The sequence below is a fragment of the Lissotriton vulgaris genome, chromosome 6 (genome assembly GCF_964263255.1).
Source record: "Lissotriton vulgaris chromosome 6, aLisVul1.2, whole genome shotgun sequence".
Classification (NCBI taxonomy): Eukaryota; Metazoa; Chordata; class Amphibia; order Caudata; family Salamandridae; genus Lissotriton; species Lissotriton vulgaris.
The window spans coordinates 1,532,295,745-1,532,311,326 of NC_141694.1; the positions used below are offsets into that span (position 1 = coordinate 1,532,295,745).

The 15,582-nt window shown below is 45.1% G+C and overlaps 1 protein-coding gene across 1 annotated transcript in view; it reads left to right on the forward strand.

Moving 5' to 3' along the window:
- Positions 1–15,582, forward strand: part of LOC147709106 (synaptosomal-associated protein 25-like) — a 301,468-nt gene that overhangs the window by 243,066 nt on the left and 42,820 nt on the right. Inside the window, exon 7 of the mRNA XM_086927712.1 lies at positions 4,901–5,045. Within this exon, the coding sequence (XP_086783838.1) occupies positions 4,901–5,045 (145 nt within the window). The remainder of the gene's footprint in view (positions 1–4,900; positions 5,046–15,582) is intronic.

The window sequence follows — 15,582 nt, forward strand, 5'->3', positions numbered from 1 at the left end:
ATCTACTCTCAGATCTCTTATCACAAAAGAGTTGATGGGCCCCCTAAATGAATACTCGATCCTAATAAAGAACTATAGGAGAGCTATCACTCTCTTGGGGTTGGAGGAAGCCTCCATCTTAGAGCTTTCCATGAACCAATTGAAATTACTTCTAAAACAAGCTACATGGAAGCTAAGTTACGAGAGGGATCAGAATTTAATAAAACAAAAAAAGGGGGCCAGACAAGTTGATGATTCTTATTTAATCAGACAAATCCAACCCTACCTGTCATGGAACATCCCGCATGGCTTACGCCGTTTTTGGCTACTTCTCAGGCAAGACTTACTCCCCCTGAATAAGTTGTTGGCCAAATGGTATGGAATATCCAATGTATGTAATTACTGTAACCTAGCAATTCAAGACTCCAAACATGCCCTGCTAGTTTGTCCTGCATTATTGTCTTACCGCCGCCTCTGGATAAAACTGGCGTGTATTCAGTTTGGAATTTCTTCTGCAACAGCGTTGTTGGATGCTATTCTTAGTCCCCCAAATGGAATCTTTTGCAACAAAATTTTTAATTTCTTTAAATGTTTCTTAGAACTTTATTAGTATATTGGTAAATTGCTTTTGTATAATTACTGTTTGCATGAGTTGCTTTTATGATCAAAATTTTATACTGTGTTTTGTAATTGTATAATATGTGGATCTCCACGGAGTTCCAAAACATATTTAATAAAATTGAATTGAATTGAATACTCACAAATATTTATAGTGCTGGATTGTGTTGGTGTACCTAAGTTGTCAAATTAATTGAGGGCACTTTTATTAGAAGCTAATTGTCCAAGGTACTATAAATGTTCAGAGACCAGTGGCAAATATCATGTGAAAAATTTGGTGGTGTGCGTTGAGCAAATAGGATATGCTTGTGGGAGCAAAGGTGATTGCCTATGACGAATCTCAGAAAGTCGCCTGTATACTTTTTTGTGGGAATATTGAAGAATGCATTTTTAAAATCTGGATCCCTATTAAATACATACCAATTATCAAGGCAGGTATTATTTTTCGCTGTATGATAAGATGTAGGTGGGAAGAAATGATAACGTTATTTTGTTCCATCTGTGTTCAGTAAAATTACTGCTTGCTACTGTCATTTTCACCTGTCACTCCACTGGAGTGTCTAGTAGAAATGTATCTCCTAAATGGTAGGAGGCCTGTGTGGTGTCCCACAAGAGTTAGGAGTGTAGAATAGGCAAAGGTATACCCATTTCAAGATGGCCCACTGTGAGTGCGCAAGTGCATGTACGTGCAGCAGGTACCTAGAAATATGTATTATTTTGACAGACCATTCAACGATGGTCATTATGGTTGCACACAAATCCACTGAGACCATCACAGGACTGGTTTTTCAGACATTGCCAAATCCATCAGAAATGCCTACCATAGATGTGCAGTCATCGATGACAGCCACCTCTGAATGCTTTTGTAGTGTTTTAACAAACCCATACAAAGATGAGCACCACAGTTGGGTACGAATTTGTGGCAGTTCTATATCTTAAAATGAGCGCCATGAAAGTCAGTAGGTATCAGTGCAAAGACCTAGTGGTTTTGTAAGCACTTGTTTTGATGTGTCTCTGATTTCAATTTTTCATGACTTAATATTTCAAGTCTGGATGGTGGAAATGCTCTTCTCACAAGTCTCTCTCAATTTACTAGAAGCTATTTTCAGTGTGCTGCATGATTGCTGGTTTGTGCTTGAAAATCCAAGAATAAAACTATTTTATTTGGGTTTTACTGATTACCCTTGGCACATAGAATGTTCTAGCTATACCATGCTGGTTTACATTTTTCTCTTTGTCCTTTTGCATATCGCTGTTTCTATCAGAGAAGATGTGGCTGATCATTGATGGCAGAATTATAAGGAACAAGAATAGACTATATAGGCACATCCTGCAGTTTTACCATGCTATATGTTCAAACAATGTTTTTTAAACATAGATCTGCTCACCTCTGTTTCTGTTGTTCTTTCCAAAGACATCGAAACATTATTGTTAAGTAGACTTTCGTTAAGCATGACCCACCAGAGCTCATTGTTGGTTTAGTCAATAATGGGCTGAATTTTTCTCCTTATAATAATAGTTTTTTATTTTAGGTTATATTTTTTGTATAAGTACCTGAAGAGAGCAATAGGACAACCATGATATTCAAAACATAAAATAAGGTGGTGACAGGTCTGGGGGCTGTATGGCAGAGCGGCTTTTCGAAACGAGGACATACGTCCAGATCTACTAAGCCACTTTTTGATTGCAAACCTTGCAATTCGCAAAATTCGAGGGTTTGAGGTGACAAAATGGCTTTTTAATTTTATGAAGGCTTACTGGATCACCAAATGGATTAAGAACTGGATATAAAATCACAATTTGGGAGGAGCGTGTTTAGGGCATCTTTTTGAAGGGGAGTATGCGTGGTCCATTGGACCACTGCCTACTTTCAAATATGCTTGAAAATATACACTTCTTTATACACGCAGCTCCATTTCCTTTAAGGAAAGCGGGCTGCATTTAAAAAAAATGTTTTCTTTTTTTAAAGCCAGCATCACTGTAATCACCTCCAGACAGAGTGGGTTGCAATTTGTGAACTATCTCATTAATATTCATACCGGAGATCAGATTATGACTCCCCTACAAATGGAAATTTTGCAAACTGGCTTACTAGTAGATACGTAAGGCTGCAAAATCAGAAAAGATTTGCAGAAATTTGATGCACAGTTTACTACTGCTTTTAAGGAATCAGTTCCTAGTACATCTGGCCAGCATTTCACTTTTGCGCCTAAGCATTTTGATTTGATTCATGGGTTCGTGCATTGTTATCTCTGGCTACTTGCTGCACTTCATGGTGATGATAGAAAAAAATGAAATAAACTAAGGGTCAGATTTATCATAGTATTGTGTTACGCTTGTGTCACGCAAGGGAACGCAAGGGTAATGCAACACTAAAGTCAGATTTGCCAAACAACTCAAAGCCACCTTGTGTGGCCCTGCAGTGCTTGGTAAATCTGGAGTATCGCAAGGCATTGGAAGTCACTGCCTTGCATTACTTTACTCCAGGTAGGGGTACCATGGGTTGAGCATGGGTGTTCCCACGCATCCACCTATGGATTTTGGTGCATTTCAAGATTTCCCATGACTGGTACACCTGGAAATGCATCAAAATGCTGTCTCTTCCAGGGGAGGCGTAATGAGGGGAAGTATGATTATTTCTCCTAGTTTTTTCCTCTTTCTACACATAGAAAGAGAAAAAAGCCTCAGGGGTTCGATTGTTTTAATGCAGGAATGTGTACCTTTCTGCACAAAAACAATCTTGCCTACAGCGCAGGCACCCTTGCACCACGGCGCAAAGGTGCCTGCAAAGACACAAGGCAGCACATATTGTGCGCCACTGCAAGGAGAGGACAGGAATACAACACATAATGTTAAATATGGCACATTCCTACCCTCTCTCTTTCACGAAGTGCAGAAAGGTGTCTTGCTGTATTTTGTTGCATGAAAGCGTGATAAATATTGGCCTAAATTTTTAACCAAACTGCCATCCAAATCAACAATTTGCTCAAGGTCTTCTTCTAAACAAATATGATGATTTACAAAGTAAATTACGTTCTGAGAATGTATCTAAAATATTCTAATTTGGAATCTTCCCTAATATTTTACAACAAATCAACAGAGTTTTAATTAAAGTGAGGATTTATGTATTTATGCTGCTCTATAGGATATCACCAGCTGAAAAGACTGGACGTGGTCATGTGGGATCAGGGCTTCACCTGTATTAAACCCCTCTATGAACTTCCTCCAGCAGTTCTCCCGTATTAGTAATGTGCTCTCATCATTATCACCAAACAATGAGAAATATTTGCATTGTTTATAATCTTTAGAGGACAACCCAGTGGCTGTTGGTAGCAAATCACATTGAGTGGTAGTCAAAAATGTACACATAACAAATACACACACATAACATATACATATACACATAAATATATATACACATACACATAATACACATAACAAATACACACTAATATACACTTTAACCTAAATATACTCATTAAAAATATCACCTAATGTACTCTGCCACTCGATATTCTGGAATACGTCCTTGCTGTTTTGCAGCACGTCCTCTGAGCGCAAAGCCCACAGCCCACTGTTTCATCCAATCAAGACACTCTTGTAAAGCATATTGACTGGCTGGAGCAGGCTGGCTCCATTCTCTAAAAGGCACGTTAGGACTCTGCCTGCTCTACAACCCAGCTGTCCAAGACAGCTTGGTTGCAGAGGTTTGAATTGTGCATGTCAGTTTGGCCATAGCAAGATAGCCATCCAAACCAACATGCGCAATGCAAACTTAAGTGGCCCTCCTCAGTGCTGCCAATCATTAGCCCTGCCCTCGCACTCCATTTGCTGGCAGAAAGTGTCAAATAAAATGGATATAAAAGAATTTTATTACCATTTAATTTTTGATTCTGAACACCGGCCCCCACCCTGGCGGCCCACCGAGGAAATGTCCGGTGCCCGCTTTGGCCAGTCCTGGCCTGGGCATAAGTAGTGGTGGTCGAAGTTTCTAATGTTGCCTTCGAAGCTGGGTGATTTGGCAAAGTACAATTTGTAATTTGTGAAGCTTGCCTAGTTCAAAAAACTTCTCCCAGCTTAGTTTGTAAGAACGGCTTTCTTTAAAAAATTTAATTTTGCAAAATATTTTTGTTCACAAGACAGTTCTCCATCTAGTTTAGTTAATACAGTTTAATACTACAAACATTTTGTTAGAAAATGTCTTCTGTTGACATTAGTTTTTTTCCTAAAGCAATTATTTTCTTTTGGAAAATGATGTACTTTGTAGGGCAATATAAATATACATGTTTTCTTTTCATTTCAGAGTTACAAATGATGCTCGAGAAAATGAAATGGATGAGAACCTTGAGCAGGTCGAGGGAGTTATAGTAAATCTTCGTCACATGGCGCTGGATATGGGCAATGAGATTGAAATGCAAAATCGCCAAGTGGACAGGATCATGGAAAAGGTTGGAATTAAGGAATATGAAAATAATGTGCTACTTTTCTCTTACCTACATATCAATTACTTTTGTGCACTAAACATTCATTATTTGATAGGGTTCATGAACCTTTGGGGTCTGATGAAACTATGGTAAACAACTGTTGTCAAAGCCAATAGGTCTGGCATTGGTTTTAAGTCTATTCTTTGTCAGTGCCTGCTTTATTTTGTCATGGTTTTTGCAAAACTTTACTGCTGAGGGAGCTGAAAGTCTGTGACAATTTAAATAAAAGTCAAAAAGCACAAATATTTTGGAATCTCAAAAAAGCACACAATGGGAGTACCTGGCGCTGAAGGGAACTACTCTGTGTGTGCATTTATCCTCTTAAAAGGGCAGATGCTGCTTCTCACAGTGAAGTAAGCCGGTAGCTGATCCATTACACCATGCTGTATGATGTAGTGAGCAGAAGGGCAATCTGATTGACACAATAACAGACCAATGCATAAGGATGTCTGAAACCCATTTGAGTAAGTATAAAATGTAAAATGAAAAGGTATTGGCTAACACCAGACCTAAAAAGAAGTGCAGATTTAAACACACAGGTGTTTTATAGTAATCAATGCCAACAGGAATGAATAGCATCTATTACCACTCATACCAAAAACACAAGTGGCTTAACAACCCAGTCAATACCACGACCATCTGAGTTACCATGAGTTCCATTACAACGACTAGCTTTAGGGAAGCGCTGGAATTTGGAATAGTTTAAATTACTATTCCAACTCCAGTCAGTGTATCAGTAGGGAAGGTGTTGGACTTAAAATCCAACACCAGTTCAACACTACACTCCCTAAAACAAGCCGTTGTACTAACTTGCGTTGTATTGGAACGCATGTAAATGGAACAGTCATGGTACTGACTGTGTTGTAAAGGCACTACGATGTAATGCCTGCATTGTAATAGATGTTTCCCATGTATTTGGGATTTGGAGGAATTTTACAGTGATGGATGTAACTCCAGTGTTCCGATCAAAGGTCACTTGTAAAGTGCTTCTTCTCTGCAACTATAAATACTTGACGGGCATGGACAAAAAGCCAAGATCCTTAGCAAGGTGATGAGAAGTAGATCTCTATACAAAATCCTGATGAGAGGTGCCACTATGGAGCTTGAGGGGCAATTTTGTCTCCTGACATTGTCATTTCTGTGGATGGTGCAAAATGTAACTGCCTCCTCCGAGGGCTGGGTTTTCATCCGCTATCAGAGTCTCAGTTGGGCCAGTGCATATTCTGTAATTACAAGATTTGCCAGCCGTACTCGAGGTTCAGCGTAGGCACTGGTGAAATTTAAATAACACCAGAGTAATTTGTGCAATTTCAGAAATGTTGTCTTATGCTTGATATGCTAAATTTCTGAAATTATGCCACATCTCATAATTACGCTTATGTTCTCTGCAAACTTAAAGACTTGCAGCCTGATTCATCATTGTTAAATCCGGTCGCAAAGGGCCAGATTCTGAGAATCTGGCCCTTTGCCAGCGGTATTTTTGCATTTGGGATTCATCATCCCAAATGCAAAACTCGCTATTTAAGAATTTGCATATTTGCGAGGAATAGCATTTAAGGAATCTCTATTAGAGATTCCTTAAATGCTATTCTGGAAACATTTTTAAATTGCGAATTTGCAAAAATTTCCCGCTATTTACCGCGAGGTCATACCTCGTGGTAAATAGCGGAAACTTAGAAAAATGCATTTAAATCCATTTTTCTAAGTTTCATGTTACACACACACATGTCCTTGGGACATGTGTGTGCGCAACACCAATGTAGCATACATTTCAGGGGTGCTACAGGGTGTCCTTTGGACACTCCTGCACCCTTGAAATCGCTATTTCAATATGCAAATCGCTAATTGCGATTCGCACATTGAAATGTCTTCCCATTCATTCCTATGGGCATTTGGGCCCGTAGGAATGAATGGGGAGATATTCCTTAATTGCGATTAGCAATTTGCTAATCGCAATTAAGGAATATTTAGAAATCGCAATTTATTTAGCGATTTCTTGGTGAATAGCATTTTCTATTCCTTAATAGCGATTCCTTAATAATCGCTATTAAGGAATAGCAAATACTCACCTTGATGAATCAGGCTGTTGGAGCCCAGGAAAGACATGAACAACTAGAACGAGAGTGACTGTTGTTTGCAGCAATTGTGTTTTCGTGCTATTTTGAAACAGATTGTGTCCAGAACATCTTTTGCGCTAAAATATAGTGCTAAATGATGGATTAGCATTTCATGTAGATTTGAGTAATTTTGTTTAATTTTCCCAGTATTTTGCATAATTACATGAAAGCAAATTACACAAATTTTACAAAGCCCTAGCTTTTGCAATTCCACTGCGAATACCACATTGTAAAAGAAAGAACCTATCTTAAGGCATATACTGCTCATGTATTTTGGCTTCAGATGATGCATTCGCTACTGAAATTGCAATACTCTGGACATAATTTGGGGTGGCACATTATAGAGGCTTTTGGGGTCTGCATTCCCCACTTTTTTAGGTGTAGGATGAGTGTCAGACTGAGCAAAGATTAGCCTAACAGACATTCATCTTGTGAAAGTCAGGAAGCCATGCGTTTTGCACTCAGTCATGCACAGGCACCATGCAGACAAAGTTTGATGCGTTGAAGATCTCAAAGTCCTGAGCGTAGTGACATCATCAGCCCAGCAAAGCCCTAGTAGATCCTTTCCTTGATGATGAGAGAGAGCATGGTTGACAGAGCTAGCTCTGATTGGTTTATTGTTAAACCGTGAACTGCCCAGGGCATAATGTCAATCAGTGAAGCCTTATACCAAGCCTTCTCTACTCGTCACAGATTGGTGTGGGATTGGCAAGTCTCACTGTCCTCACCCCATCCTGTTACGAGCTATCCCCCACTCATTGGTTGGCACTTCACTAGGTTAGCCAATGAGAGGAGGTGGCTGGATTTTCCTCCTGCTCCTTCCCAAGCTGTTGTGCGTCTGCCTCTGCTGCCTTCTATGCAGAGCCCTGATCCTAAGACCTGACATTGTGTGTGTGTACATTGTTGTTTATGAATATGTGTGAGTATGTGCGTGTGTGTACTTCTGGGTGACTGGTTGTGTTAGACCTGGCACCATTGGAGTGGGTTTCCCTTCCATTTTTATTTTGCTGTTGCCTCATGTGTTTTTCTGGTGTTAGATGCTTTGGGCACTGTGCCACTGCTATTCAGTGCCACAGTGCAAGTTCTCCCTACTGTAAATTGATGAATTGATTAGTGGTTCCCTGATTGGATATTTGGTTTACTTATCAGACACTAGTACAGTGCACTAAGTGTGCCCAGGGCATGTAAATCCAAATGCTGCTAGTGGGATTGCAGCACTGATTGTGCCACCCACAGAAGCAGCCTTGTAAAATGTGTCTAAGGTCTGCCATTGCAAAATCTGCGTGCAGTCTGGTACTGTCATGCTGACTGGGCAAGTGCACCCACTTGCCAGTCCCTAAACCTTCCCTTTTCTTCATATTAGTCACCCCTATGGTAGGCCCAAAGGCAGGGTGCATTGTAAGTATAAAGTAGGACATGCCCTGATGTGTGTGGCATGTCCTAATAGTGAATTACAGCCATTTTCGTTTTTCACTATTGCAAGGCTACCTGTTCCCCATAGGCTAGAATGGGCTGCTGGATTGTTACATGTTTATAATCCTAGCAGACTCAGGGCACATGGTAGAAATTCGAGTTTAGTATGCCTGGACTCAGAATAATACAATACATCTTTTAGTTAAGTTTATTTTAATAATCTGTGTTTGCAAATACCACTTTTAGAAAGTAGGTATTTGCTTGCCTAACCATTTGAGCCCGCCTTTGCGAGGTTGTGTGTTTCTTGTCTGGGTTTGTATGTGACAGGACTGGGGAATACCAGGAGACAGGCTGGGGCTGCCCGGTGGTGAATAGGGAGATCTGAATCTAAGATGAAAGGGAGGAGTTGCACCTGGGACCTGAATAGGGCTAGGTCTTCCCTCTACAATGCTGGCTCCACCCCCTGTGGTGTGTCTGATATCTCTGCCGTGCACACTGAAAGAAGAGAAGGAAGACTGTCAACAAAGTGCTCCTGGTCTGTATTTGCCTTCCACAATGCTGGCTCCACCTCCTGTGGGGCATCTGACGTGCCTGCCATGTGCTGTGAAGGAAAGGAGAAGTCTGGTAAACAGAGTGCTTCAGAAATGGCTTGAACTGGGCACAGGCCCTTCTCCCTTCAGAGAATAAAGCATTTGGGGGTATAAGTATTGGGACCCTGAGCTCATGAAATTATATCACTCCTGGAACTGACAAGAAAAAACCTCTGCTGAGGAGAAGGAACTTGAAGAAACACCGCAACATGCAACGCCTCGCTACACTGAATCGAACTGGTCTGACCGACGCGGTAAAAGCTGCTGACTTTGAGTCCTGTGACCGCACCGGAGTTGGGCACTGCCTCACACACTTCCTGACGCACCGCCCGACTCGCACCACTGTCCGGGCTGACCGACGCCAGCTCCCGGACTCCGGCTCGAACGCTGCACCGTAAAGCTGGAAGCACCGCAACAAGCAAAATCCGCCCCGAACAACGCAAGCTCTGAGCTCACCGATGCCGCCAACGAGCCGTAGCCTGCACCGCGACGAAAGGGACACCGTGACCTGCAACGCTTTCTTTTTCTACACCGCGACGAACACCAGAACCGGCTCACACATCCGTGCCAGCCGCCTCAAGGAAAAGGTACTGTGTTTGAGTCTGTCGACATTTGAGTGGGCCCAGACCGCCGCGGTCCGCTGGATTTGTTAGACTCTGTGTTCTTTCAGCATGCCGTAGTCGGACAAGGCTACCGACTCGCAGAGAACTTTGATTTACACCTTTTTAACCAGAACTCTTGAAATTTAAAAGTACTGTGGATTCTTTTTGTCTTTTATTGGTCTTGTGATAATTCTATATAGAGTATCCTTATTTTTGATATAAAACCTTGTGTGGTGTCCATTTGTAGTGTTGTCACTGGGTTACTGTATGTGGTCACAAATGCTTAACTTACATCGCCTCTGAACTAGCCTTGACTGCTCGCGCCACGTGCCTAGAGGGTGAGCAGGGGTTATTTTAAGAGGGTAATTCCCTTGCCCTGACTAGAGGAGAGGGTCCCTGCTTGTCACAAGTACATACCTGTGCCAACCAGAGACCCCCAATTCTAACATTGGAAGTCAAGCGGAAAGAATTCAGAATTTGCATTTGTGACTCATGTACAGTGATTGGTGAACACTACTTAGTGAGTGCAGACCATAACGCAGCCACTTACTTCTGATACTTGTTTGTGTCACAATCTCCACTTTTTTTTTAATCATGCCTGGTTCAGTCAGAACAGAAAAGGGAGTGTCCATTGCATCTGTTGACTGTGATTGGGAGGAAGAGAAACTAGAAAGCTACACCAACAACCAGCTCAGGAGCTTCTGCAAAAAATTAAAAATTTCAGTAGCTGGAATCACCAAAAAGGAGCAATACCACAAGGCGCTGAGGGCCTGGATGGAAGCAAGGAATGCCCCTGGTGATTTGGGAGATTATGAGGATGCAGAGCAGCAGCTTGGTGAGCCACTGGGTCTTGAGAGGAGGAGTGCGCCCTCCCCAGTGGGTAGCAGTGTTTCTGCCCGAGGTCTGTCCCCTGAAGAGTTGGCAGACCGAAAAGAAAACAGGAATGCTGAACTGGAGATGGCCAAGCTCAAATTGAATGGGCAACTGGAGCTAGAAAGCAAGAAAATGGCTTAAGAAGTGGAGCTAGAGAGCAAGAAATTGGCTCTGGAAGAAAAGAGATTGCAATTGGAGCATGACCTAGTTTTGAGTGAGTTGGATCCGAAAGCTAGGAGCCTAGAGAGCACTCCCTCTGGAAGCATCACACCGCCAGTACATGGGGAAGGTAGAGTGTACATCCCCAAAGATGTGGTAAAGGAGTTTTTTAAGAATGATGAAATTGGGCAGTGGTTCAGAGCCTATGAGGTAGCCATGTCTTCCCACGGGTCCCTGAGAGAGATTGGGGAGAGGGACTGTGGGGAAGGTTCCTTAGTGAGGGGTGGGAAACACTGTTGGACTTGCCTTCTGAAGTCCATAATTCCTATAGCCACATGAAAGAGGCAATCATGGCCAGGTATGGTTTGACTCCTGAGCTCTATAGGCAGATGTTCAGGAAGTGCAAGAAGATAGAAAGTAGTTCCTGGGTAGAGTATGCCACTTTATTTTGCAGAGCATTAGATGGTTGGGTAAAGGGCAGCAAAGTTAATGATTTTCAATGTCTCTTGGATTTGCTTACATGGGAGCACTTGTCTGATACTTGTTTTCCAGAGCTGCACCAGCACCTGATTGATAGCAAGGTGATTAACCCTAGGAAGCTTGCTTAAGAGGCGGACCGCTGGGTCAGTACCAAGGTCCACAAGGGTCATATGGGAGACTCAGCAGAAAGTGGGCAGGGTCCCCAGCAGAAGAGTGGGGGGGGGGGGGGAAAGGTAAACAGAGGGAGTTCCACAGAGGGCCCCAATGTAGTTCCCAGGGGAACCAGGGGAAAGGTTCCCAGCCTCCCCCTGAGAGAAAGCCAGTGGTCCCGACAGGTAATCCTGTTCCACAGGAACCCCTGAAATGTTACTGATGTGGGGATCTGGGTGATAAGGCGACTGATACCAGGTGCCACCTGTCTGGTAAACCAGCACCCACTGGTGCTCCGTCCCGGCAGATGGCTAGTGTAGCCTTTGGGGAGGAGGTAAAAGTCCAAGTTGGGTGGGGTCTCACAGAGATGTCCCTTCTCTCTTTAGGAGACTGTGAGGTGGTCCCAGAAAACCAACTGCCCAACAACACTAAGAAATATGGGCAGTGGGTGACCATCAATGGCCAGAAGGTGGAGGCTCTTAGAGACACAGGAGCCAGTGTGACAACTGTAAGGTATCACCTGGTGTCTCAAGAGCAGGTTGTCCCACATGCATTTTGCCGAGTTGTTAATGCCGACAACACAGAGAGTCATTGTCCAATGGCTCAGGTTCCTTTTGAGTCGGGGGGGGGGGGTCTCTGGTACTCTTCAGGTACCTGTGAGGCCCGCCATGCCTTTTGATTGTTTGTTGGGGAACGATTTGGAGAGCTCACCTTGGGAAAAGGTGGAGAAGAGTACTCCTCTGAGGATGGTGGGTCTGCCTGACTGGGTGTGCGTGACCACCCGGTCAATGGCAGCAAGTAGGGGTGCTCAAGAGGACCTGTAGCCTGAGAGGGAGCCCCAGGGACATGCCATAGAGAGAAGTGGCAGGGGGTGCGGAAACCCAGCCGCTGAACTTCCCCCGGCCCAGGAGGAGGTAGACCCTGAGAGTACCCTGGAGCCTACCGGGGAGCAAGTAGCTGAACTGGGGGACCTTCCTGAGCTGACCCATTGGCAGCAGGAAAGAGGCCCCTCCAGGGAAGAATTCTGCAGGGAGCAGAGAGAATGCCCTTCTCTTGAGGGCTTGCGGCTGCAGGCTGCAAGAAAGGCAGCAGGTGATCAGTCTGGGTCACATTGGATCTATTGGGAGAATGGTCTCCTGTATAGCGAGCCTAAGGTTGCTGAGCCTGGGTCAGCCCGTGTGCTGGTGGTACCCCAGCACTTCAGAGCCTTCCTACTGGGGCTGGCTCATGATTTGCCATTGGCAGGACATTTGGGGCAGGACAAGACCATTGAGAGGCTTGTCACCCACTTTCATTGGCCCCAAATGCGCAAGAGTTCAGACACTCATTGCAGGACCTGTCAGACTTGCCAGGCAAGTTGAAAGAGTGGGAGGAAGCAGAAGGCTCCTCTCAAGCCATTCCATGTGGTAAGTTCCCCCTTTGAGCGGGTGGGGATTGACATTGTGGGGCCCCTGGACCCCAAGATAGCCATGGGCAACAGGTTCATCCTGGTCTTGGTGGACTATGCCACCCTGTACCCGGAAGCCATACCTCTGAGGATAGTGACGGCCCCCGTGTTGGGACGAGCACTGATGGGAATTTTCTCACGAGTAGGATTCCCTTGAGAGGATGTGTCTGACCGGGGCACCAACTTTATTTCTAAGTACATGAAGTCCCTGTAGCGGGAGTGTAGGGTAACCTACAAATTCACCACTCCTTACCACCCCAAGACAATGGGTTGGTTGAAAGGTTCAACTGAACTCTGAAGGGCATGATTATGGGTCTTGAGGAACCTATGAGGCGTAAGTGGGACGTCCTCTTACCATGCCTGTTCTTTGCATACCGGGAAGTGCCACAGAAATCTCTAGGGTTCAGTCCATTTGAGCTTCTCTATGGACACCCAGTCAGAGGACCCCTGAGTCTGGTCAAGGAAGGCTGGGAGCAATCTCCCAGGAAACCTCCCCAGGATGTATATATCTATATGCTGGACTTCAGGAACCAGACTAGGCGCTTCAGGCAACTCGCTGAGGTGAATCTGGAAGCCAGCCAGGAGGAGATGAAGTGGTGGTAAGACCAGAATGCCACTCTGGTGGAGCGTCAACCTGGCCAGAAAGTGTGGGTCGTGGCCCCAGTAGAGCCCTGCGCACTCCAATATAAGTGGACCAGACCATTTGAGGTTGTGGAGCGCAAGAGTCCAGTTACCTACTTGGTGGACTTGCGGTCTCCCAGGAACCCCTTGAGGGTCCTGCATGTCAACCGCCTTAAGCCCCACTTAGAGAGATCTGAAGTGGGCATGCTCTTGGCGACAGATGCTGGAATGGAAGAGGAGACTGAGCCTCTTCCTGACCTCCTGTCAGCCTCAGAGCAAGATGGGTCAGTGGATGGTGTTAACCTCTCTTCCACCCCTACCCCTGAACAACAGAATGACTGCCGCCAGTTGCTGGGACAGTTTTCTGATCTGTTCTCCCTGGTTCCTAGTATCACAGATTGGTACGTCCATGATGTTGATACAGGAGACAGCTTACCTGTGAAGCACAAGTCTTACAGGGTAACTGACAGGGTAAGGGCTTGCATCAAAGGGGAGGTCTCAAAGATGCTTGCACTTGGGGTGGGTGAGTCCTCCAGCAGTCCTTGGGCCAGCCCAGTGGTCTTGGTCCCGAAGGCTGCAGCGCCGGGTGCCACACCCAAACTCTGGTTCTGTGTGGACTACCGAGGGCTCAATTCGGTCACGAAGACCGACGCTCACCCCATCCACAGAGCTGATGAGCTCATTGATCGGTTAGTGGCTGCACGGTACCTCAGCACGTTTGACTTGACGTCTGGGTACTGGCAGATCACCTTGACTGATTGGGCAAAGGAGAGGTCAGCATTCTCCACACCAGATGGGCATTTCCAGTTCTGTGTTATGCCCTTTGGGATGAATAATGCCCCTGCCACCTTTCAGAGGTTGGTCAACCAGGTGTTGGTTTGACTGGATGTGCTCAGTGCCGCCTACCTGGATGACATTGCAGTGTTCAGTGTCACTTGGGAAGAGCATCTGCGCAACCTCTGGGAAGTGCTGTTGGCCCTGCGGGAGGCAGGCCTCATGATCAAGGTGAGTAAGTGCCAGATCGGGCAGGGTTCTGTGGTGTACTTAGGACACCAAGTTGGGACCCGGCAGGTGGCGCCCCTACAACCCAAGATTGAAACCATACTGGCTTGGGAACCCCCCAAAACCCAGACAGAGGTGGGGGCCTTCTTAGGACTCACCCGGTACTACAGGAGGTTTGTCAAGGGGTATGGCAACATGGTTGCACCCATGACAGGGCTGACTTCCAAGAAGCAGCCTAAGAAAGTAATTTGGACTGACACCTGTCAGACAGCTTTTGAGGCCCTGAAAGCCGCCATGTGCACGGCGCCCGGGCTCCTGGCATCCAACTTCTCCAAAGAGTTCATTGTTCAAACAGACGCTGCAGAGCATGGTGTGGGGGCTGTTTTGTCACAGATGAATGTGGAGTGCCTAGATCAACCTGTAGCCTTCATCAGTAGGAGGTTACTTCCACGGGAACAGAGGTGAAGTGCTATTGAGCGTGAGGCATTTGCTGTGGTCTGGGCACTGAAGAAGCTGAGACCATACCTGTTTGGGACTCACTTCCGGGTTCAGACAGACCACAGGCCCCTCAGATGATTGATGCAGATGAGGGGTGATAATCCAAAGCTGTTGAGGTGGTCCATTTCCCTACAGGGTATGGACTTTACGGTGGAACACCGCCCTGGTACATAACACACCAACGCTGATGGTCTGTCCAGATTTTTCCGCCTTAGTGATGAGAACTCCCAGGAGGTAGGGTTGTTCTCCCCACTTTTCAGCTGGAGGGGACACGTGTTAGACCTGGCACCATTGGGGTGGATCTCCCTTCCATTTTGTTTGCTGTTGCCTCATGTGTTTTTCTGGTGTTAGATGCTTTGGGCACTGTGCCACTGCTATTCAGTGCCACAGTGCAAGTGCTCCCTACTGTAAATTGATGTATCGATTGGTGGTTCCCTGATTGGATTTTTGGTTTGCTTATCAGACCCTAGTACAGTGCACTAAGTGTGCCCAGTGGAGTTCTGGACTTTTTGGTTCCGTCCAGAGGTGTCAGGGTACAACACCCAAAGA